The sequence below is a fragment of the Arachis ipaensis genome, chromosome B3, assembly GCF_059453495.1.
Source record: "Arachis ipaensis isolate K30076 ecotype BB chromosome B3, ASM5945349v1, whole genome shotgun sequence".
In the NCBI taxonomy this organism is placed as follows: domain Eukaryota; kingdom Viridiplantae; phylum Streptophyta; class Magnoliopsida; order Fabales; family Fabaceae; genus Arachis; species Arachis ipaensis.
In genome coordinates, this window is record NC_142438.1 from 129176987 (window position 1) to 129202358 (window position 25372).

A 25372-nucleotide genomic window follows, 5' to 3' on the forward strand; every position below is an offset into this window, starting at 1 on the left:
TGTTTTTGATTCCGTTTTCAATTTTTAATATTTGTTTTGTGACTCCACATGATCATGAACCTAATAAAACATGAAAAACCATGAAAGTAAATAAAAATTGGGTTGCCTCCCAACAAGCGCTTCTTTAATGTCCTTAGCTGGACCTTGCTGAGCTTTTAATCTAGCTTCAGCCTTGAGCATTCTTGCTCAATGTTGCCTTCTAGATAATGCTTGATTCTCTGTCCATTGACAATGAACTTCTTCTCAGAATCAATATCTTGAAGCTCCACATAACCATATGGTGATACACTTGTAATCACGTATGGTCCCCTCCACCGGGATTTCAGTTTCCCGGGGAATAGCCTGAGTCTAGAGTTAAACAACAGAACCTTCTGTCCTGGTTCAAAGATTCTAGATGATAGCTTTCTGTCATGCCACTTTTTTTATTTTTCTTTATATAGCTTGGCATTTTCGAAAGCTGTGAATCTGAACTCCTCTAGCTCATTTAGCTGGAGCAATCTTTTTTCTCCTGCTAATTTGGCATCAAAGTTTAGGAATCTAGTTGCCCAGTAGGCCTTATGTTCCAGTTCCACGGGCAGGTGACATGCCTTACCATACACCAGTTGGTATGGAGAGGTCCCTATAGGGGTCTTGAATGCTGTTCTGTAAGCCCACAGAGCATCATCCAAGCTCCTTGCCCAATCCTTTCTACGGGTATTTACTGTCCGTTCCAGGATTCTCTTTAATTCTCTGTTAGAGACTTCAGCCTGCCCATTGGTTTGTGGATGATATGGAGTGGCCACCTTGTGGCGAATTCCATACCGAACCATGGCAGAGTAAAGCTGTTTATTACAGAAGTGAGTGCCCCCATCACTGATTAGTACTCTAGGGACACCAAACCTGCTAAAAATATGTTTCTGGAGGAACTTCAGCACTGTTTTAGTATCATTGGTGGGTGTGGCAATAGCCTTAACCCATTTTGATACATAGTCAACTGCCACCAGAATATAAGTGTTTGAGTATGATGGTGGGAAAGGTCCCATGAAGTCAATTCCCCATACGTCAAACAACTCAATTTCCAAGATTCCTTGTTGAGGCATGGCGTAACCATGAGGCAGATTACCAGCTCTTTGGCAACTGTCACAATTACGTACAAACTCTCGGGAATCTTTATAGAGTGTGGGCCAATAGAAGCCACATTGGAGGACCTTGGTGGCTGTTCGCTCACCTCCGAAATGGCCTCCATATTGAGATCCGTGGCAATGCCACAGGATCCTCTGTGCTTCTTCTCTAGGCACACACCTACGGATAATTCCGTTTGCACATCTCTTAAAGAGATAAGGTTCATCCCACAAGTAGTACTTTGCATCAGTAATTAATTTCTTCTTTTGTGTCCTGTTGTACTCCTTGGGTATGAACCTTGCAGCTTTATAGTTTGCAATATTGGCAAACCATGGTGCTTCCTGAATGGCGAATAAATGCTCATCAGGAAACGTTTCAGAGATCTCAAGAGAAGGGAGGGGCGTCCCTTCCACCGGCTCTATCCGGGACAGATGATCAGCCACTTGGTTCTCTGTCCCTTTTCTGTCTCTTATTTCTATATCAAACTCTTGCAGAAGCAATACCCATCTGATGAGCCTGGGTTTTGAATCCTGCTTTGTGAGTAGATATTTAAGAGCAGCATGGTCAGTATACACAATCACTTTTGATCCTACTAAGTATGATCTGAACTTGTCAATGGCGTAAACCACTGCAAGTAGTTCTTTTTCTGTGGTTGTGTAATTTTTCTGGGCATCATTTAGAACGCGACTGGCATAATAAATGACATGCAGAAGCTTGTCATGCCTCTGTCCCAATACTGCACCAATGGCATGATCACTGGCATCACACATTAGCTCAAATGGTAATGTCCAGTCTGGTGCAGAAATGACTGGTGCTGTGACCAGCTTAGCTTTCAGCGTTTCAAACGCCTGCAGGCACTTTGTGTCAAACACAAATGGTGTGTCAGCAGCTAGCAGATTGCTTAGAGGTTTTGCGATTTTTGAAAAATCCTTTATAAACCTCCTATAGAATCCTGCATGCCCCAGAAAGCTTCTGATTGCCTTAACATTGGCAGGTGGTGGTAATTTTTCAATTACCTCTATTTTTGCTTGATCCACCTCTATTCCCTTGTTTGAGATTTTATGCCCAAGAACAATTCCTTCAGTCACCATGAAGTGACACTTTTCCCAGTTTAAAACTAGGTTGGTCTCTTGGCATCTTTTCAGAACAAGTTTCAGGTGATCAAGACAGGAGCTGAATGAGTCTCCATATACTGAGAAGTCATCCATGAAGACTTCCAAAAATTTTTCCACCATGTCAGAGAAAATAGAGAGCATGCATCTCTGGAAGGTTGCAGGCGCATTACATAGCCCAAATGGCATCCTTCTATAAGCAAACACTCCAGATGGACATGTGAATGCTGTTTTCTTTTGATCCTGGGGATCCACTGCAATCTGGTTGTAGCCTGAGTAGCCATCCAGAAAGCAGTAATAATTATGACCTGCTAGTCTTTCTAGCATCTGGTCTATGAATGGTAAAGGAAAATGATCCTTTCTGGTGGCTGTATTGAGCCTTCTGTAGTCAATACACATGCGCCACCCTGTAATTGTTCTTGTAGGAACCAGTTCATTTTTTTCATTATGAATCACTGTCATGCCTCCCTTTTTTGGGATGACTTGAACAGGGCTCACCCAGGGGCTATCAGAAATAGGATAAATAATCCCAGCCTCTAGTAACTTGGTGACCTCTTTCTGCACCACTTCCTTCATGGCTGGATTTAGCCGCCTCTGTGGTTGAACCACTGGTTTGGCATTGTCCTCCAATAGGATTTTGTGCATGCATCTAGCTGGGCTTATGCCCTTAAGGTCACCTATGGACCACCCAAGAGCTGTCTTGTGTGTCCTTAGCACTTGAATAAGTGCTTCCTCTTCCTGTGAATTTAAAGCAGAGCTTATGATCACTGGAAAAGTGTCACCTTCTCCCAGAAATGCATATTTCAAGGATGGTGGTAGTGGCTTGAGCTCGGGTTTAGGGGGTTTTTCCTCTTTCAGAAGAAAGTTCAGAGGCTCTTTCATGTCCCCTGAATCCTCCAAATCAGGCTGAACATCTTTAAAGATGTCTTCCAACTCTGATTCGAGACTCTCAGCCATGTTGATCTCTTCTACCAAAGAGTCAATGAGATCAACTTTCATGCAGTCTGTTGATGTGTCTGGATGCTGCATGGCTTTGACAGCGTTCAACTTGAACTCATCATCGTTGACTCTCAGGGTTATTTCCCCCTGTTGGACGTCAATGAGGGATCGTCCAGTTGCTAGGAAGGGTCTTCCTAGAATGAGAGTAGCACTCTTGTGCTCCTCCATCTCCAGCACAACAAAGTCAGTGGGAAAGGCGAATGGCCCAACTCTGACAATCATGTCCTCAATCACGCCTGATGGGTATTTAGTGGAACCATCAGCAAGTTGGAGACATATCTGGGTTGGTTTAACTTCTTCAGTTAAGCCAAGCTTCCTGATAGTGGATGCAGGTATTAGGTTGATGCTTGCCCCAAGATCGCATAAAGCTGTCTTGGTGCAATTACCTTCTAATATGCATGGTATCAGAAAACTCCCAGGGTCTTTAAGCTTTTCAGGAAAGCTCTCTAGAATGACTGCACTGCATTCTTCAGTGAGGAGAACTCTTTCTGTTTCTCTCCAATCCTTTTTATGACTCAAGATCTCTTTCATGAACTTGGCATAAGAAGGTATTTGCTCAAGTGCCTCTGCAAATGGAATCTTTATCTCAAGAGTCCTAAGGTAATCTGCAAAGCGAGCAAATTGCTTATCCTGCTCCTCTTTCCGGAGTTTTTGAGGATAAGGTATCTTGGCTTTATATTCTTCAACCTTAGTGGTTAAAGAAGCCTTTTTAGAGGGGTTGTTATCAGCACTTGTGTGTGTCTGATCCCTCACTGGCAATTGAGTGCCAGAGTCAGAAGCTGGAGTGAAACTGGACGCCAGCTCCTTGTCTGCTTCTGGCGTCTGAACGCCAGAACTGTGCCCATTTTGGGCGTTCAACGCTGGATTCTGCTCTATTTGGGCGTTCAACGCCAGATTCTTGCCCATTTCTGGCGTTGAACTCCAATCCTGCTTTGAAACTGGCGTTGAACGCCAGTTTTGGGCATGGTCTGGGCGTTCAGCGCCAGCCTTCCACCAATTCTCTGTCGTTTTAGCGCCAGACTTATTTTTCCCTGGGCTCTTACTGTCCTCAGGTGAATCTTTGGTGGGTTGCTCATTTCTTGACTTTTTGATGCCTTGAGGTGGGGTATTTAATGTTTTCCCACTTCTTAATTGAACTGCTTGGCATTCTTCTGTTATTTGCCTTGACAGCTGCTGCTTTGTTTGCTTAAAATGTTCTTCCATATGTATATTAGCCATCCTTGTCTCTTGTAATCTATCTTTGAATTCGGCTAACTGCCTTGTTAGGAAGTCCAATTGCTGATTGAATTCAGCAGCTTGTTCTACAGGACTGAGTTCAGCAGTTGCTGTTTTAACCTCTTCATTCATGGAAGGGTTACTGCTTAGATACAGATGCTGATTCCTGGCAACTGTATCAATGAGCTCTTGAGCCTCTTCAATTGTCTTTCTCATGTGGATAGATCCACCAGCTGAGTAATCTAGAGACATCTGAGCTCCTTCTGCAAGCCTATAGTAGAAGATGTCTAACTGGACCCACTCTGAAAACATTTCAGAGGGGCATTTTCGTAGCATCTCTCTGTATCTCTCCCAGGCATCATAAAGGGATTCATTATCTCCCTGTTTAAAGCCTTGGATGTCCAGCCTTAGCTGTGTCATCCTTTTTGGAGGGAAATATTGATTCAGGAATTTTTCTGTCAGCTATTTCCATGTCCTTATGCTGGCCTTAGGTTGGTTATTCAACCACCTCTTAGCTTGATCTTTTACAGCAAATGGAAACAGCAATAGTCTGTAGACATCTTGATCTATTTCTTTATCATGTACTGTGTCAGTAATTTGTAAAAATTGTGCCAGAAACTCTGTAGGTTCTTCCTGTGGAAGACCGGAATACTGGCAACTTTGCTGCACCATGATAATGAGATGAGGATTCAACTCAAAGCTACTAACTCCAATGGAGGGTATGCAGATGCTACTCCCATATGAAGCAGTAGAGGGGTTAGAATATGACCCCAGAGTCCTCCTGGACTGTTCATTTCCGCTTATGTCCATGATGGATAAAGGGATATAACTTGGATTGATTTACCTTTTTATTTATTTTATTTTATAGAAAGAGGACAACTTAACCAAAAATAAAAATAACAAAAATTATGATTTTCGAAAAAGTGGTTAGGAGGTTTTGAAAAAGATATGATTTGGAAAAGATTTTAAATTTTTTTAAAAAAAATCTGAATTTTTTTTTTATATATAATTTTCGAAAATTTGTTTTAAAAAAGGAGAGAAAAGATAATTTTGAATTTAGTGAGGAAAGATAAAAACAATAAGATAGCACAAGATTTAAAATTTTTAGATCTAATGCTCCTTGTTTTTGAAAATTTTGGAGGGAAAGCACCAAGGAACACCAAACTTAAAATTTTTTGAAAACCACCAAAATTTTCGAAAACCAAAGGGAAATCAACAAGAAAACATCAAACTTAAAGTTTGGCACAGGATTTAATAGAAAAATTATTTTTGAAAAAGGTTTTAAAAAATATGATAGCCAATTACCATGAACATAAACACCACGTTCTAACTAACTGAGCTATAAATTTAAAGTGTTTTAACAAGGGATAAATAATAAAAGACTCTAAACCAAAAAAAAGAGAAATTTTTCCTAATCTAAGCAACAAAATAAACCGTTAGTTGTCCAAACACGAACAATCCCCGGCAACGGCGCCAAAAACTTGGTGCACGAATTGTGAATTACACTTTTCACAACGCGTACCACTAACCAGCAAGTGCACTGGGTCGTCCAAGTAATACCTCACGTGAGTAAGGGTCGAATCCCACGGAGATTGTTGGTTTGAAGCAATCTATGGTTATCTTGTAAATCTTAGTCAGGAAGGCAATTATGTTTATCAGTTGAATTGCAAATAAACAATAGAGCATGGATTAAAAGTTACTTGTTATGCAGTAATGGAGGATATGTTGGAGTTTTGGAGATGCTTTGTCTTCTGAATCTCTGCTTTCCTTTGTCTTCTTGTTCACGCACGCACGTCCTTCTATGGCAAGATGTGTGTTGGTGGATCACCGTTGTCAATGGCTACCTTCCATCCTTCCAGTGAAAACTACGCTCACGCGCTCTGTCACAGCACGGCTAATCACCGGTTGGTTCTCGATCCGGTTGGAATAGGATTTACTATCCTTTTGCGTCTGTCACTAACGCCCAGCCTTCAAGAGTTTGAAGCTCATCACAGTCATTCAATCCTTGAATCCTACTCGGAATACCACAGACAAGATTTAGACTTTCCGGACTCTCATGAATGCCGCCATCAGTTCTAGCTTATACCACGGAGATTCTGATTAAGGAATCTAAGAGATACTCATTCAATCGTATATAGAACGGAGGTGGTTGTCAGGCACACGTTCATGAATTGAGGAAGGTGATGAGTGTCACAGATCATCACCTCCATCACAGTTAAGCGCGAATGAACATCTTAGATAGGAACAAGCGTGTTTGAATGGAAAACAGAAATACTTGCATTAATTCATCGAGACACAGCAGAGCTCCTCACCCCCAACAATGGGGTTTAGAGACTCATGCCATCAGAGAATACAAAGTTTAGATCTAAAATGTCATGAGATGCAAAATAAGTCTCTAAAAGTTGTTTAAATACTAAACTAGTAGCCTAGGGTTACAAAATATGAGTAAACTATGATGGATGATGCAGAGATCCACTTCTGGGGCCCACTTGGTGTGTGCTGGGCTGAAACTTAAGCAATTCACGTGCAGAGGCCATTTGTGGAGTTGAACGCCAGTTTTTATGCCAGTTTGGGCGTTCAACTCCAGCATTTGATCCTTTTCTGGCGCTGGACGCCAGAATTGGGCAGAGAACTGGCGTTGAACGCCAGTTTACGTCGTCTATCCTTGTGCAAAGTATAGACTATTATATATTTCTGGAAAGCCCTGGATGTCTACTTTCCAACGCAATTGGAAGCATGCCATTTCGAATTCTGTAGCTCCAGAAAATCCACTTTGAGTGCAGAGAGGTCAGAATCCAACAGCATCAGCAGTCCTTTTTCAGCCTGAATCAGATTTTTGCTCAGCTCCTTCAATTTCAGCCAGAAAAATACCTGAAATTACAGAAAAACACACAAATCATAGTAAAGTCTAGAAATATGAATTTTTCCTAAAAACTAATGAAAATAGACTAAAAACTAACTAGAACATACTCAAAACTATATGAAATTAACCCCAAAAAGCGTATAAACTATCCGCTCTTCATTAAGGTTATATTTGCTGTTAAACTTTTTCCTCCCTTATTGAACTTCCCCACTAGTACCTTGAGCCTTTAATAAACATATATATATACATATTTGTATTATGTCCACGCATGTGATTATCATGTTTATGTAGTATATATACTTATTAATTTTGATGCCTTTAATCAATTCCTTATGACATAATTAATATAAATATATTTGCGCATACAAATTTGTACGAAAAATATAAATTTAATAATAAGCAAATAGAGTTTTTTTAGTTTAGGACAAAAATAACATGATTTCTTATGGGTCGGTTAAATTAGTTTATGACAATATTATTAAACACTTTTAGTTGCTAAGTCCACTAAATGTTGGTCCTTATCCAATGCATTGATTAATATTTCATGTGATTTACAATTTTTTATATGTTCACTCTAAACATTATATTCTCATAGATGGATAGCGAGAATATCGAAGATGCGATAGTAGGAGACAAAACGAACGTCATACCTGACTCAGGATTTCAAGTTAATCAATTCTCCTCTGCTGACCTATATCATCCTGAACAGATACAAATCTTACCTCCTATTAGGGAAGACTTAGAAAAGAGACAACAGATTTATGTCACATCTCTTTCATGTGTTACGGTGCATACATTGTATTCTTTGAAATTCTTATCACAATATAGGCCTAGGCAAATTAATAACAAAAATTTGAAAAGAGAAAATAGGCGTACGCAGTTAATGACACAGTTACTGACGTCTAAAAAATATCGAGATGTCATACGTATAGGCCCTGAAGCATTTAGGCAGTTATATCAAAAGTTAAGAGGAACTGGTAGAGTAAAGGATTCAATTCGCTCTACCGTTGAAGAGCAAGTCGCTAAATTCCTACATATTATAGGTCATAATGTGAAAACTAGAACCATGTCTTTCTTCTTCCACCACTCAGGGGAGACAATTAGTCGTCACTTTCACAATGTCCTACATGTTATTCTATCGTTAGAGGGAGAGTTCTTCAAGCAACCATCTGGTGAAGATGTTCCTTATGAAATACATAATAATAGTTGATTCTATCCATTTTTTAAGGTACTAACTCTTTCAATTTAGTTAGTGACATTTATGAAATAGTGTATGAAATAATTACAAAACTGTTATGTTAATATGTCAATATACTTTTCAAACAAGGACTGCATTGGAGCTATAGATGGAACTCATAGCCGTGTGAAGGTATCAAGGGCGGAAGCCCCTCGTTTTCGGGGAAGAAAAGATCACCTAACACAAAATGTTTTTGCTGCCTGTGGGTTTGATATGAAATTTACTTATGTTTTGTCTGGTTAGGAAGGAACTGCCTCTGACTCAAGAATTTTGAAAGATACTTTAAGTAGGGAACATCCACTTCGAATACCCGAAGGTCTGTGCTAGTGTTATTTACGAAATTGTCTATATAAACTTAAATTCATAGTCAAAGTATGCAATTCTTTAATTTTTGTGTGTAACTGGTGTAGGAAAATACTATTTAGGCGATGCTGGATTTATGCTAAAGCCTGGGATACTGACACCATATAGAGGTGTTCGGTATCACTTGAAAGAGTATTCCGTACGTGAGCCTCAAAATTCCAAAGAATTATTCAACCACCGACATTCTTCATTAAGAAATGTCATCGAAAGATGTTTTGGAGTTTTAAAGAAAAGATTCCCAATTATAGCCGGTGACACAGAACCTTATTATTCATTTGAAACTATGCGAGACATTTTTTGGCATGTTGCATACTGCATAACTTTTTAATGGGTGTCGATGTTGATCAGTCTATAATTGATGCGGTTGATCGAGAATTGCTACAAGAACAAAGCATAGATAGATCACAATCAAATCAACCACGTGATAGGAATATAAGCATGCATCGTTGTTAAGAGATAACATTACATTCGAAATGTGGAATGTGTATCAATCATTATAGGTGATTATGTTTCTTATATGTGAATATGGATATATATATATATATGTATGTATAGTTTTCACTCAGAAGTGTTTGATTGGATTTTTTATGGGATTGTTACAGGTTACATAATGCCGAATAAGGAAAATAAAACAGCAGAAGCCAATCAACCTTCGAAAGACAACTTAAGATGGTCTAATGATATGGATGGTTTTGCTAAATGCATTAGCAGAGGAAGCATCGAAAGGTAATAGGCATGATGGCTCGTGGACAACTGAAGCATATGCCAATGTTGTCAAGACTTTGAGCATAGCAATAGGCCCTCACATAACAAAGAATCACATAAAGAATAGAATGAAGACATTGAAAGATCATTTTGCTGAGGCATATGACTTATTTCATTACTTAAGTGGATTTGCATGGAATCCTGTAACTAGAAAGTTTGAAGTTGAAGAGGAAGTGTGGCAAGACTTCATTAAGGTATCTTAAACTTTGCTTTTATTACTTATACTATTGATGAAGTTAGTCAACGAATAATTTCAACACTTGTTTATGTAGGAGAAACCACAAGCAGAAAAATGGAAAAAAAATACAAATTAAGCATTATGATACTTTGAAGGAGTTGTTCGAAGCTGATAGAGCTACTGGTAAAGGGGCTGCTACGTCACGAGAAAGGATTCAAGAAATTGATAGAGATCACATTGATTTGAATGATTCATTTGAAAACATTAGATTTTCTGACATAGATGTTAATAGGGGACATGATACCCCAACGTTTTCTGCTAATTTAGATTCACCAAGTGCTCCTCATAGTCAACCAAATCAATTAGGTGGGACTTCGACGTCAAGAGGAACAAAGCGTAAGTCTCCTATGAATGATTTTTTGGAGGCACAATATGAGAAAGTTGCTTTGGGAATTACTGCCATGGCCGATGCTGTCAAAGAGGGTACTTATCTATCTACTAAGCTACATGACGTAGCTCAGAGGCAGGTTGAATCAGCTGAGAGACAAGCTTCTGTGGCTGAAAGGAAAGTTTCGGTTGCCGAAAAGCAAGTCTCGTTAATTGAAAGACAAGTTGCAATTGCTGAAAGAGGGTTGGCTATTATGCAACAAAGTAGGCCTCGCCTTTATAGCGAATCAGATGTATGGGATATGTTGACTGACTTGGGTCTGATAGGTTCAGCTCGGATGCAGTGTTATCAGTTTTTATGTGAAAATAAGCAGAAAAAGCGCCAAATTTTTGGAATCCCACCTGAAATGCGATTGGATGCTCTTTTTCATTTCATGACAGCTGCTGGTGCTCGCTTGGGAGATATGGTACTTTCTTAAAACATTAACCATTACAGGTATAACTTTTATACGCACCTAATTTCTTCATCATTTGAGGTTATTGCTTTCATTAATTGATTATGGGTTTCTGAGTGTCATATACTATGGGTATATCTTCATGTATGTAAAGAACTCTATCATTTTCTGCTTTATTAATGTTAACCATGGTTGGAAATAAATCACTTTATGTATATATACTTTGAGATTGGCTGATTGTTTAAATAGAAAGACATCGATAAAATAGATTATCATGATCAACTATGATCTTTGAATTAATTTATCTTTATTGTATATGCTCGTGCAGGAATCATAACTTGAAGATGTTTGGGAACAAGTACACTGCTTAGTACCAGTAAAAATCGATCCTGTGTTAGTAATTTTGACTCGGAGAAACTTTATTTTTTTGAAGTAGATGGGTACAGATGGCTCAAGCTATGTAGAACTGATTTTTTGGAAGTAGGCGATGTCCCTGACCATAAAAAATTACCCTTTTGAAAAGTGTTGTCTGATGATAAAATAGTACTCTCTAGGAGTTATTTTGGTTATTACTTTTTTGGCATTTTGTTATATGTTTATAAAAATTGTATATGATTTTTGGTCGCACGTACTTGGAAAGAAATGCTACCAACTTTTGATAATATTTTATTTTGCAAATACAATTTAGTGAAACTTTTTTTTAAATATGTAAGGAGATTAATGATGTAAAGTATGAGTAGTTTTTATTATTCTTGTACGGGATCATTTATTTATATATTTTTAAAAAGAATAATATATATTTTTATTTATGACATTAAAAGAATAAAAAAGAATAAATTCATAAAAATAAATTTAAAAAAATAATTTTTTAATGAAAAAAACACGTTAAAATTTTGAAATATAATTTGGATAATTTTTTTATTAAAAAAATAATTTAAATATATTAGTATATTATAATTTATATATAATATAAAGAAGAGTATTAATGTAATTTCATTTGGTTATGATTTTCTCTCTTCTTACTTTTCCTTTCATCCAAATACAAGAAAAATTTCCTTCTATTTTCTTTCCATTCATTTTCTTTCCTTCCATTTTCTTTCCTCCATCCAAACAAAGTGTTAGAGTTGGAAAAAGAATAATAAAGATTTTACTGTTGTTCATGTTATATTAATATATATTATAGATTTTATAAATTTTCTATTTTTCATGTTATGATTGTGCTATTTTTAATTTTAGTATGAATTTAATTTTGTAATGATTATTATATTTATAAAATATTGAAAGACTAAATATTGTTTTTTTTTTTTTTTTGGTTTAGACTAAATATTGTATTTAACTGAAAATAAATTCACTCTTGGTTTTTTTTTTTTTTTTTTGGCGGATAGGATGAAATAAGATGAATAAAGTCCGGCAGATATGAGATTGGAGTGAAAAAATTTAACACCTGGCAAGAGAATAAGATAAAGAGAAAGTTATAGAATTTAAAATTTTACTCAAACTTACCTGTCCTACTCTAATTGTTACCACCCCTAAACACAATGAAAGAGGAGCAGAGAAGAACAAAATGTGATTTTGTGGCTGAGACAAACCCGCGAAATACCCTCACCAATGAAATTCTCCCGAAACCTTCACGGCTCATCTTCTTCTTGCCACGTGTCCTCTTTCTATCCTCTCCTTCCATTCATCTCTTAAACACTTCCTTCTTCCACTGTTTTGTTTGTCTTCTGCTTCTGTCACTCTTCCAACTTCATTCTTCTGTCACAGCAAACTACTCATGCTCCATGAAAGCTAGGGTTCACCCTTGATCCTTACTCTTTCTTTCTTTCTTCAAATTCTACCTTCATTCACTCACCGATCCATGGCTTTCTCTACTTTGCCCCTACCTGAGCTCAAGTTTCTTGCACCGCAAATTACTCCCAAGCGTCGAGTTGCTCTCTCTAGATTCTCTTCTTGCTCTTCCGTTTCGAGGACCTCACGATACAATGTTGCTCTTCGCATGCGAATTCGCGCTGTCATCGAAGAAGGTGCTTTGGCGGGAAGAGAGGCCAGTGATGCGAAGTGGAGTGGGAATGGAGCTGCTTCAAGCGTTGGTAGCGACTACGGTAGTAGCAATGGGTACTACATGAATGGCGGCGTCGGCGTGGTGGAGAATGGGAATGGAGCTGCCAGTGAAAGGTTGGTCAAGTACGTGAATGGCAATGGTGCTGTGGCGGCGGAAGCGGAGGTGACACTGGTGTTGGAAGATTCCGGTGAAATGGAATCGAAGCGGAAGGAGGATGGGAGGAAGAAGAGGTTGGAGGAGATTGGCAAGGAAGATGCTTGGTTCAAGCAAACCGGGAATGAACCGGTTGAGGTACGATTATATTTGTGCTGTGTTCATTGGTTTCTTGTTATATATAGAAAACTAGAAAAGAGAATGTTGAAGTGTTTTTGCACACGTGAGATGAACATGTGAATTTTTATGGCAGGTAGCAGTTACGCCTGGAGGTCGTTGGAGCAGGTTCAAGACTTACTCAACAATACAGAGAACGTTGGAAATTTGGGGGTTTGTTTTCACCTTCATCTTCAAGGCTTGGCTCAATAATCAGAAATTCACTTATAAAGGTTGGTCTTCTCAACTTTTAAATTTGAATGTAGATTATGCACTAGTTGTTCTAACTTCTAAGCCATTGAAAACACGGGGTGTTAGTCTTATTGAGCTTGAAGGAACCTTTTCAATGTGTTAATCGTGGGAAGATGTATATTTTTTCTCCCTCAGCAACGGTGGCTACATTTATCCGTGTAATTTAAAAGTAGGTACATAATTAAGCATTCTTCCTTACTGGTTGGGTTTCTGGTATTATCAACTAAGCATTTGAGTAATTGAATATTGCAATCATAAACCATCTACAAGGGATGTTAATGCATGTTTATTACGGAAGTTGACTATGAGCTGTGGAAAGTGGAAACAAAGGGGAATCACTTAAGAAGGAAGTGTTGCTCATTTTGGTTATGAATGTATTGTTTTTGTCAATTTTGTCCGTTCTTCGAACCTGATCCTATTTCTATCAACCAGAAATGAACTTATTGATATATGAACTATCTAGTGCTTTTTATTAAATTTTGAAGAATTCAAAAGATGCCACACGGCCTTTATTTATTTGATTCAAGAACATGAATTGCAGGTGGAATGACTGAGGAAAAGAAAACCTTAAGGCGGAAAGACCTTGCCAAGTGGCTTAAGGAGAGCATTCTGAGATTAGGTCCTACATTCATCAAAATCGGCCAGCAATTCTCCACGAGGGTGGATATCCTTCCCCAAGAATATGTTGACCAGTTGTCAGAACTTCAGGTCTAACAGTTTTGAACAGCTTTTGTCATATTATCCCTTTCATAGAGATATTTTGAATTTTCTTGGTTGTATTGCCTTTCTTATCTAGTTTGTTATTAATGGTGTGAGTAGCTTCATAGACAGCAAAAGAGACCCATCCTAGCTTGTAGATTAATTTCTTTATTTGAGGCTTTGGCTTGTAAATAAGCATAAACTTTACATGTAGATGATTTAAAAAAAAAAAAAAACTACTAAAGAAGTATTTCTTCGGTTCCTAAGTTTCCTTCATTGCCCCCCCCCCCCCCCCTCTCTCCTTTTTTTTTAAATTCAGGATCAAGTTCCTCCATTCCCCTCAGAGACTGCAATAGCTATTGTTGAAGAGGAGCTTGGAGCTCCTATAAAGAGCATCTTTGATCAGTTTGACTATGAACCGATAGCTGCTGCAAGTCTTGGTAATCAATGTTTTAACTTTGCATGGAATTACTTGCACTTAGGTTGCATTTCATAGACAATATTTGCTTAGAAGTCAGAAGAAATAAAATAGGTTATTTTTCTCCCAATTCAGGTCAGGTTCATCGTGCAAGGTTAAAGGGACAGGAGGTTGTTGTTAAAGTGCAAAGGCCTGGTCTCAAGGATCTTTTTGATATTGATCTTAAAAATCTGAGGGTCAGTACTGTAATAATTTCATACAGAAGTTACACCGTCGTTGCTGTTCAAATCTTATATAACTTCTGAAGACCTCTTTACTTTCTCCTTAATATATCTCCTAACATAAGTAAACCGCCTAGTCCATCATTTTGCTCTCATTTTTATTTATATTTTTGAAAAAAACCTAAATTATTTTGCTTTTTCTAGCATGATGAACTTTTTAATAATAGGACTTAGAGAATATGGTGGTTTTTGCCACACTGTTTAAATCACTGATACACCGGCTCTTTTTACACTGTAGGTTATAGCTGAGTATCTTCAAAAAGTTGATCCTAAATCAGATGGTGCAAAGAGGGACTGGGTTGCTATTTATGACGAGTGTGCATCCGTTTTATATCAGGTGATAATATGATTAAATCCTGGAAAGTTGCTTCATGAATAAGTTAATTGAGATCAACTGAAGAATGTACATGCTATTTTTTAATTCTTTTGCAGTGAATTTAGTCGATAATATTGCATAAGAACACTGTGATAAAGAGACTGATTAGCTTCAGTATGATTGCATGTGTCCTGATGCTGTTAATGCAACATGAATTAACAATTTTCAGGAGATTGATTACACGAAGGAAGCTGCTAATGCAGAACTGTTTGCAAATAACTTTAAGAACATGGATTATGTGAAAGTCCCTACAATCATTTGGGATTATACCACACCACAGGTTTAACCTTGATTTTACATAGAAATATATCAATTGCATAACTTACATTTTACTTTTGATACTTTATTTATCTATCTATTTTTACTCTTTTTTTTTCAACACAGATGCTTACAATGGAGTATGTTCCAGGGATTAAAATAAACAAAATACAAGCATTAGATCAGCTGGGTGTTGACCGAAAAAGGTTCATAGAATTGTTATCTTTTTACTTTCTATTTTTCTCAACAACCTATGATGGCATCTAGAATTCTAATTAAAATATAAGGATCACTTATCTTATACAGGTTAGGGCGATATGCTGTTGAGTCTTACTTGGAGCAGATTCTATCTCATGGATTCTTCCATGCTGACCCTGTAAGTTTTATATTCCGAGTTGCTAATCTCTGTCTCTCTGTCTCTCTCGCTATCTGTCTCTCTCTCGCTCTCTGTCTCTCTCTCTCTCACACACACACACACACACACAAATCATTTTTGGTTTTTGGATTATCTAGTGGTAAGTTTTGTGATGAAGCCAACATGTCATGATTACTATATATTTGAACATGCTCTTCAATACAAAAGGAAAATAATATGCTCTTATACTGCAATACTAAAGATTCTCTCACCTGAGAGTACAAGACTTCAGCCTCCCTAGGGTTTGATGCCATGGGCGGAAAAGTATTCTTGTTCTTGTGATGATGAATATGTACTGCCAAGCATCCAAAACTATACCAGCGACTCACTAAAACTCACTAACTTGCCATGTTCTTCTCTTTAACTGTGGAATAAACTATGTGTTAAATGAGGAAGTTAGATTTGATACGTCTTCTCGTGTGTTACTAATATTTAACTTGGCCATGCAGCATCCTGGAAATATTGCAGTGGATGATGTTAATGGCGGAAGGTTGATCTTCTATGATTTTGGAATGATGGGAAGGTATGTTAGTGTCTTTTCTGTTGATTTAAAATGTGATGTGGTTTTACAACTTACAAGTCAAACATTTTAAGCTTGGTGAGATGATTGGCTTTGCAATTATGTTTTCTGTTGAACATATACAGTATCAGTCCAAATATCCGGGAAGGATTACTGGAAGCTTTCTACGGGGTTTATGAGAAGGATCCAGACAAGGTAAAGTAACATTTCTGTGGTGGTCTCCCATAACATTTCTCAAGTTACTTACTGAGTGATTGTGCATTATGTAGGTCCTTCAAGCAATGATTCAAATGGGTGTCCTTGTCCCAACTGGAGATATGACTGCTGTGAGAAGAACAGCACAGTTCTTCCTCAATAGGTAGTTTATTGGATATATTTAGTAGCAATACATCAATTAGAAGTGTCCTGACTCATACCACTTAAAACCTTTTTATAGTGCCTAAATATGTAATCTGATCTTTTGATCTTTGGAAAGGCATTTCTTGCACATTGATCCATGTTTGGGCTTAAGCTTTTTGTGTCCTGATTAGCTATGTTAGAAATATAGTAATATTTGCAAATAAGGGTTGGCTCAACTGATAGGATCAAAGGAATTGGGTTTGATTCTCTTTTGGTCCTTGGTTGTAGACCATCTGTAATTAATACACTGAGATGTCATTGGGGCTCTTGGCGTGCACTGGCCTAGAAGTAGAAATGATGCAACCTTGGATCCCACTTTTCTTTTCTCCACCAAAAGGAAAGGAAGTATACTAATGTTTAGCTGTATGTTTTTGACTAGTTAAGTTTTTTAGCCTTATATCTTTTTTTACTACATATAATATTTAATGGTAGAATAACTAGTTTGTAGTGATGAACTTGTTTGCAATCTATTGCAAATTTGACCTTGCATTCTTCAATTTTAATTTTCTACAGTTTTGAAGAGCGTCTAGCTGCACAAAGGAGAGAGAGAGAGATGGCAACAGCTGAACTTGGATTCAAAAAGCCGTTAAGCAAGGAGGAAAAAGTAATGAAGAAGAAAGAGCGTCTGGCTGCCATTGGTAAATCATCTGATCTAATTTTATTCCTCTTTAGGTGTGGATGCACACATGCAACAATTATTTTTGAGAAGCTGGTTATGCGTTAAAGATGAGAAGTAGGTGATTTCTATAATTCTATTGATGTATGTATACATGGTCTGGGTTTGAGCTATTGGCTAAAAAGTACTAGCTGGTCATTATTTTTAAGGCTAAAAAAGGTGGCATAATTACTTATGCTGGGCCTATAACACTTGACTGGCTCAAAGTGGGCTGAGGAAAAGCCTATTTGATAAAAAAATTCATAAATTATTGTGTATTTTCTTTATTCAATCATAACAAACTAAATATAAATGTTTAATCAAGTTATCATTGCATTCCCACTCATTCCAATTTCCATGTTATCAAAATATATACTTCTGCAGTTCAGTAACATTATGCAACCCATGGATTTATCATTTACTCATAGCTGTCAAACTTTGAACAGGTGAAGATTTATTATCCATTGCAGCAGACCAGCCCTTCCGCTTTCCTGCTACATTCACATTTGTTGTTAGAGCCTTCTCAGGTAAATTCTAATAACTGTTTTGCTTTGCATGTCCGTCGCTTGTGATTGCGAGGTAACAAGTCATCATTGTTTCTACAGTTTTGGATGGTATTGGAAAGGGCCTTGACCCACGTTTTGATATTACCGAGATTGCCAAACCGTGAGTATTATCATCAACTTCATATAAATTATTTTTTCCTTTTAAAATTTAAAAGTTAAGTTACATGTTTTGAATACCCAAGTACCTTACCTGACTAGCCTTCCTGCTCTTGTAGTTATGCCATGGAGTTGCTAAGATTCCGTGAGGCAGGAGTTGAAGTTGTCCTAAAGGTAGTCATCATAAACCTGCTCTCCAGTGTGTTTGAATTCAGTCTATTATGATTTCTTTTCTCATATTCTTCTTATGTACAGGATTTCAGAAAGAGATGGGGAAGACAATCTCAAGCATTTTACAACTTATTTAGACAGGCTGACAGGGTTGAAAGACTCGCAGAAATTATCCAAAAATTGGTCTCTACTGGATTCTTGTTGATATGATTTTTGTACTGGATTTGCAATTTTTGTTTGTTCTGGACTTTTGGTATAGAGATCATAGCTTAAATGCACTTCAATTTTTCCACAGGAGCAAGGTGATCTAAAGCTTCGAGTTCGAGCTTTAGAATCTGAGAGGGCATTCCAACGTGTGGCCGCTGTACAGAAGACAATAGGCAATGTAAGAGAAGCTGACCCATGTCTTTGTTGAATTATAAGTTTACTTGGATTCTGTTTGCCAACCTGTAAAAATCGTTCATATATTTGTCATTTCTTTTTGGAGTTCAGCATGTTCTTATCTATTATTTTCTCCCTTATACTATGGGTGTGATTTTTTAATTTGACATAAGTATTAAGTGGGGAATCATGCTTCTTGTTACCTTTGTGTGTATAACAGGCGGTAGCTGCTGGGAGCCTAGTAAATCTTGCAACAATTCTGTATCTCAATGCGATTAGGGTAAGTTTTTCATTCCCACATGTTTCTACGGCAATTATCAAGTCAGTTGATTGATAATTCCTTTCACATTATTTTTTTAGGTGCCTGCCATGATGGCGTATGGCTTTTGTGCAATCTTTGCTTTCCAAGTTCTCTTTGGCATTGTGAAGATTAAGAAGTTAGATGAACGGGAACGGTTGATTACAGGGACTGCTTAAACAACTCCCAGGTGAGTGTTGCTTTATTTTTTCAAAACTTTGTTCAAGATTTAACATGTTCCTGTTAAAACAATAAGCATGAATGTCAATTAGGTGGTCAGGTTTATTAGGCAACATCCTATTGCTCTCCTTTTTCTTTATATTTTTTCCCATTGTGTTATATACCTGGTAGTACACATATTAACAACGACACCGCATGCAGGTAACATTATTCACATTTTACTCCTAAAACCCACAACCGGGGCTTAGTAGTTGGGAATTAGAGCATTAAATGGATGGATTAGGAGGTCCGAGCAATAACCAACATCTTCAAACAATTATGCTGGACGCTTCTTCTGTCAATTGATTACTTCGCTCGAAGGATTGGGACTCTTTTTAGCTAATCGGCTAGCCACATTTTTGTCATTAATATGACACTCCCACTTCCATTGATATTACACTCCCACTTCCATCCCCTTCAATAATGTATTCTCAATGACAGTGTGTCACTGAGGTTCTTTCATATATATATTCGTACAGTAAAATTTATAGATATTAGTGTAGGCCTTCTTATTGTAAATTTGTAATAACCATAATGTATGATGCACACGATGCAGCGTGCAGCCTCCAACAGAGTTTGACTGTGAGTACTGAGAAGCTTTTCTTGTAACACTGAGTACATAAATTTTGTTTAACAAAGATACAAAAGTAAGTACATGTGATCCATATATTTAGGTTTCAGTTGCCGATTCAAATAGTTTATTCAATCCGAGTGATTGGTAGAGTTTATCATCAAGAAGTCAGCATCGTGTATCAAAATATTTCTTAGATTTTACACGATGGGCTTGTTTTCTCGTCTGAAAATTGCTTTCTTGTCTAGTTTTTACGATTCCAAACCAACACAAAGTGGACCGTACTGAATCCACACATAGTATCAAGAAAAGAGTGAATTAGTAAACGTGGACGAGAAAGAATTTAGGGTGAACAAAAATGATTTGTAAATATTAAAATAAGAGAAATGTTAAGAGGTTTATTAAAATTTATTATTTTTTATTATTAATTAGTAATTAATATTTAAAAATATGGATTAAAATATGTGGTTGGATTATTAAACTAAAAAAATTAGAATGACTAAAAATAATGATAAAAAATAATAAATTTTAATAGTTTTTTAGTATTTCTACTAGAATACTATATTAAGTGTATATTAAAATTAACTATTAATATTAGTTATTAGAATAGAATACATATTAAAATATAAAATATATATTAAAATATGGTGATTGATTTTTATGACTAATTTTAATATATATATAATATTTTCAATATTATTAAAATACATCTCAAAATTTATTTTTGATAGATAAAAATATACACTAAAAATTTGTGAATATTAAATCTTTATGACCATCATGATATTTTTGTCTATTAAAAATAATTTTTGAAATAAGTTTGATATTGTACTTAAATTTAAAAGGATTGGTTTTGTTTCCTTAGAATAAATAAAAAGAAATTTAAACATTAATATAGAAGTCGTTAAAGTTGAAAATTAATTTAACAAACACATACTTTGTTAGCAAGAACCAACATGTTTAAGCCAACGAATTATAACCCAAATGACATAATCTCTTTATACTCACTTAAAAGTTGGAATTCGAATGTCACTCCTAATTTAAAAAAAAAAATCTAAAATAATTTTTAAAAAGTACAACGTCAAAATTGACTAAAACAGAATGAGTTAATAGTCAATTTCGTCTCCGAAAGTGTCCTCGATCTCCATTTTCGTCCTTGAAAGTCAAAATTAATCAAAAACGTCCTCGAAAGATACATGTGTTGATCACGTTCGTCCTTCCGTCTTCTTGGTTGATGAGATGGCAAACGGCCGCTTACGTGGCCCGTTAACTACCAAGGTGGCAGTGAAGCAAGACGACGTCGTTTTGGTTGAGTGAGCCAGTATCGTTGAAACGTCGCCGTTTTGTCTTCTGAAGAGGGATTCAAACGTTGCGATGTCTTACCCCTGTCTCATATCAACCATCGCTCTGTCTTTCGCTCCAAAACGTGTCGTCTCCCACAAGGTATGCCCTAATCGTTTGACCGAAGCTCTGCACCACCCCGACAGGATCGTTAGTGCTGCTAGACGATTACAGTGGAAAGGTTTTGGTCGTTGAATGCAGAGTTGATGTTATACTGGAGTAGCATTGCTAGTAAAAGAAGGCATTGAGACGTTGAGAGGTAAGGATTGAACTCATAATATGATTTCTGACTTATTCTGTGATGTGGTGTATTGTTACTGTGGTGGTGTTAATGTTCGTCTGATTTAGGGTTTGGGGTGACGAAGGGTGTATTAGTGTTGTTTTAGCATTTTCGTGTATGAGATTGTGTTACTTTATATGGCTCTGTGACAGTAGTCAGTGATGTTTGAATTTAGTGATGGTTCTGTTGCATGTTTTTTTTCGGGTTAAAGGTTGATTGGTACCAACTGGGTGTACTAGGTGGTGATTGATACAGAGTAGTTGTTGCTGGTCATGTTTGTTTATGATGTTTTCGTGTTTGTCATTGTAGATGGAGGGTCCTCCCATGACGTTTGTTTTTCACCATGGTGGGTTGTTTAGGACGGGTGAAGATGGAGACATGGTTTATGAACATGATAATACAGAGGTATTGATGGGTGTTGAGGGAGACACACTTGATGTATTTTTTGTAAGGGGTTACTATAAGGAGTTGGGATACATTAAGGCTGGCAATTGTTGGTGGAAAGTTCTTGGAGTTCCGATTGCATCTGGGTTGAAGAAGTTGGTGACATATGCTGACTTGATTGCAATGTGCAAGGATTGTAGAAGGAACCAACATTTGATCAACCTATACTTTGAGGACTACATCTCACAGCCCTGTGTAGTGGACAACATAGGGGAAGGTGTAGCTCTTCTGGAAGCAGGAAGTAGTAAGAAGAAGAAGTTCAATTCCCAGGCCAAGATGCACCACTCCCAACCTGTGAAGACTCCCACAGTGAAGGATCCTCAGCCCAAGAAACCAACCTCTGAGCCCACTAAGGCAGCCTCACAGCCCAGTAAGCCCAAAGCTCAGCCCAGTAAGCCCAATTCTCAGCCCACAAAGCCAGCCTCACAGCCTGGTAAGCCCAATAAGCCTTATTCTCAGCCCACTAAACCAACACATCAGGCCTCAAAGACCACCTCTCAGCCCATATAGACTCCCTTGCAGTCAACAAAACTCCACCCTCAACAAACCAAAACCAACAATCAGGGGAAGACAGCCCCACATCATTCCAAAACATCCTCTCAAGCAGCCAAGAACCCAGAAAGTAATAACAAGAAAGGAAATACCAGTGCATGCAGAGTAACAAGATCCGGAAGAACTGTAAGAGAAGGTCCCATCCAGGATGAAGATTCTGACTCTCATGACTCGTATGAGAGTATTGAAGATGAGTTGTACAAGCCTCCGAAAGTTTTAAGAGACAATTTATACAGCAGTGATAGTGATAATGACAGTGGAAAAGGTTCACAAAGAAAGCTGAAGCGAAGGAGAAGCATAGGCCTCTTAAGTCTAGACTTGCGGATAAAGAAATTGACACTGATGACTCAAGTTATGAGGGTTTTGAAGATGAAGAAAGCTCTGATCTGGTAAGCTCTGAATCTGGATTGCTACTGTTTTAATATTTTATTTGGCCAAATTTTAATGTCTTCCATGTTATGATTTGGTAGATGCAGACGAAGATGATGATGATCTTGGAAGTTTCTCAGATCCTGACTCATGGCATTCAGAGGATTCTAGCAAGGAGTTAGACTCTAATGAGGAGACACCTACTGTTTATCCCGAATATAATAAAAAAAACCAAATTTGAAAACCTGAAGTTTGAGGTTAGTATGACATTCAAATCAAAAGCTGAATTTATACAAGCCACTAGGGATTATACTATCCAGTGGGACAGAAATATATTATTTACCAAGAATGATAGAGTTATGGTTAGAGCTGTTTGTAAGTCAGACGATTGTCCATGGGTGGTTTATTGTGCTTGTAACAGTAAAGACTTGTCTTGGCAAATTAAAATGCTAGTTGATAATCACACCTGCCCTAGAAAGAGGAAAAACAGGGCTGCAACCCAAACCTGGACACTTAGCAAGCTAGTACCCAAGCTTAGAAAGCACCCAACTATGAAGCATCGAGAGGTGTATGATTGGTTTGTCCGAAAGTGTAATGTGTACCTCAATAGCACATGCATCACCAGGGCACTAAAAGCTGCTAGGAAAATTGTAGATGGTGATGACATAGCCCATTATGGCTTGGTGTGGGATTATGCAAACGAGTTACTTACTAGCAATCCAGGATCCAGAGTGCAAGTTGGTGTGATCCCTATGCATGAGAGTCCTCCACTATTTGATAGGTTCTATGTGTGTCTTGATGCTTGCAAGCGAGGGTTTAAGGCGGGTTGTAGACCTCTAATTGGACTAGATGGAGCATTTCTGAAGACACTACACGGAGGACAAATTCTTACTGCTTGCGGACAAGATGCTAACAATCACATCTTTGTGATTGCCTATGCAATTGTCAGTGTGGAAAACAAGGATAATTGGCAATGGTTTCTTGAACTGCTTCACAGTGATCTAGGTGACTACAGAGAGCACAAATGGTGCTTCATCTCAGATATGCAGAAGGTAATGAATTCTGTAAGGACTAATTTGATTTACTAAATATTCTTTGAAGGACTAGTTTGATTTAATGATTTCTATGTTGAGGACTGAAATGATTTAATATCTTTTCGTGTTTGGTCTTTTAGTGCAGGATTTAATCCCTGCTGTTCAGGAAGTTTTTCCAAGAGTTCACCACCGCTTCTGCGTGTGGCATTTGTGGCGCAATTTCTCGAAACAGTGGGGTAGTTGTGAAACCTTGTGTGGGAATGTGCAAGGTCAAGGACAACAGCTGAATTTGATAGAAACATGAAGAGAGTTAAGTTGATCAACGAGAAAGCTTGGCAGTATCTTGATAAATGGCCAAAAGAGGCATAGACGAAGGCGCATTTCAGTGAGGTTCCGAAAGTGGATAACATATGCAACAATGTCTGTGAGTCATTCAATGCAAAGATCAAACACAAAAGAAGTAAGCCTATCCTGACCCTGGCTGAGGAAGTTAGGAGAATCATCATGAAGAGTATGGTTGATAACAAAAAGAAGTTGCAGAACTACCAAGGAATTCTCTCTCCTGTTTCAGCAAAGTAGGTTGGAAGCTATGACAATGTTGTCCCGCCATTGGGCTCCTCAGTGGTCTGGTGATGAAAAAGAGGAGTTGTACGAAGTGCATGGCTGGCCGACCAATATGGTGGTTGACCTGGGCAAGCACACATGCACCTGTAGGTTTTGGCAACTTACAGGTAACAACTTTCTTCTCTTACTTAATTAACAATGTCTTCATTCATGATAGTATGTTTAATGTATCAATTTGTTTGGCTTGAAAGGAATGTCGTGTATGCATGCAATATCGGCAATACAAGATAAGAATGACAAGAGACCTGAAGAATATGGCCATGAGTGGTTAAAGATGGAAACGTATAAGCGTACTTACTGTTTTAATGTCAATCCGGTTAAGGGGCAGGATCTATGGAAAAAAACGCCACATCCAGCACCAGTCCCACCCCCAGTGAAGCCTAAACCTGGGAGGCCAACAAAGAAGCGAAGAAGGGACAAAGAAGAACAACCGAGTGGGTCAAAGACAACAATGAAAAGAAAATACAACCCAATCCGATGCATGTACTGTGATGAGGTTGGACACAACAAAAGAGGGTGCGCAAAGAAAAAGGCTGTGGATGCTGAGGAACATGCCAAGCAGATGCAGCTACAATTGGCAGTTGTTATCCCTGCTCCAGAAGGTGCTGAACCTGAAGTAAATGCTGCCCCTACTGATACTGATATTGGTATAGAAGTTGAGGCACCTATGCCTTCACTTCCATCACCCACTCAGGCTGACTCAGAGAGTGACAGTAGTGAATCGGAATGTATCCCACCAACCCAAGAGCCCCTACAGGTAGTATCATCACTCCTAACTCCTAAAAAAATTTGAATGTAGCCTAATCATGTAACAAACTCATTTGGTACTGGATCATACAGGATCAATTGATAGGTAGGCCACCTAAGTTGCAAGTGATCAAAAGAAAAGCAAGGTTAACATCCTCCCCTAAGCATATTGCAACTGGATCTGTGGCTGTTTCTGCTAAGACCATTAAGGGGACAAGTTCTGGAACTGTTAAGCGGTTGGAAAAATTCATGACCTTTGTGCCTACTCCAGGCTTCAAGGCTCCAAGGAAGACTGATGACAAAGTTTGATTTGTTAGGAATGTGTAGTTGTTGACTCATTTTGTGTATGACACAACATTC

At 37.8% G+C, this 25372-nt stretch overlaps 2 protein-coding genes and 1 pseudogene across 2 annotated transcripts; all 3 read left to right on the forward strand.

Moving 5' to 3' along the window:
* The first annotated feature begins 7885 nt into the window (after positions 1-7885).
* On the forward strand, positions 7886-9390 carry LOC148572435 (uncharacterized; annotated as a pseudogene).
* A 186-nt stretch (positions 9391-9576) lies between these two features.
* On the forward strand, positions 9577-10699 carry LOC148572436 (uncharacterized). Its single transcript, XM_088507494.1, has 2 exons — positions 9577-9833; positions 9928-10699. The coding sequence occupies exons 1-2, from the start codon at positions 9577-9579 to the stop codon at positions 10697-10699; spliced, it is 1029 nt and encodes a 342-aa protein (XP_088363620.1).
* A 1481-nt stretch (positions 10700-12180) lies between these two features.
* ATH13 (ABC2 homolog 13) lies at positions 12181-19730 on the forward strand. The gene is made up of 21 exons (XM_088508818.1): positions 12181-13028; positions 13144-13279; positions 13840-14006; positions 14317-14437; positions 14551-14651; positions 14935-15033; positions 15242-15352; positions 15457-15536; positions 15637-15706; positions 16195-16268; positions 16391-16460; positions 16535-16623; positions 17178-17302; positions 17766-17846; positions 17925-17985; positions 18101-18155; positions 18237-18335; positions 18448-18537; positions 18754-18813; positions 18894-19021; positions 19213-19730. The coding sequence occupies exons 1-20, from the start codon at positions 12534-12536 to the stop codon at positions 19008-19010; spliced, it is 2301 nt and encodes a 766-aa protein (XP_088364944.1). The 5' UTR covers positions 12181-12533; the 3' UTR covers positions 19011-19021; positions 19213-19730.
* Positions 19731-25372: the final 5642 nt, after the last annotated feature.

Excerpts from the sequence above, each read along its gene's own strand:
- LOC148572436 (XM_088507494.1), top strand. The coding sequence starts at position 9,577 with ATGGTTTTGCTAAATGCATTAGCAGAGGAAGCATCGAAAGGTAATAGG. Across the intron at positions 9,834-9,927 it reads GAAGTTGAAGAGGAAGTGTG|GAGAAACCACAAGCAGAAAA; the intron begins GCAAGACTTCAT and ends TTGTTTATGTAG.
- ATH13 (XM_088508818.1), top strand. The coding sequence starts at position 12,534 with ATGGCTTTCTCTACTTTGCCCCTACCTGAGCTCAAGTTTCTTGCACCG. Across the intron at positions 15,707-16,194 it reads GATTCTTCCATGCTGACCCT|CATCCTGGAAATATTGCAGT; the intron begins GTAAGTTTTATA and ends TTGGCCATGCAG. Across the intron at positions 18,156-18,236 it reads GAGTTGAAGTTGTCCTAAAG|GATTTCAGAAAGAGATGGGG; the intron begins GTAGTCATCATA and ends TCTTATGTACAG.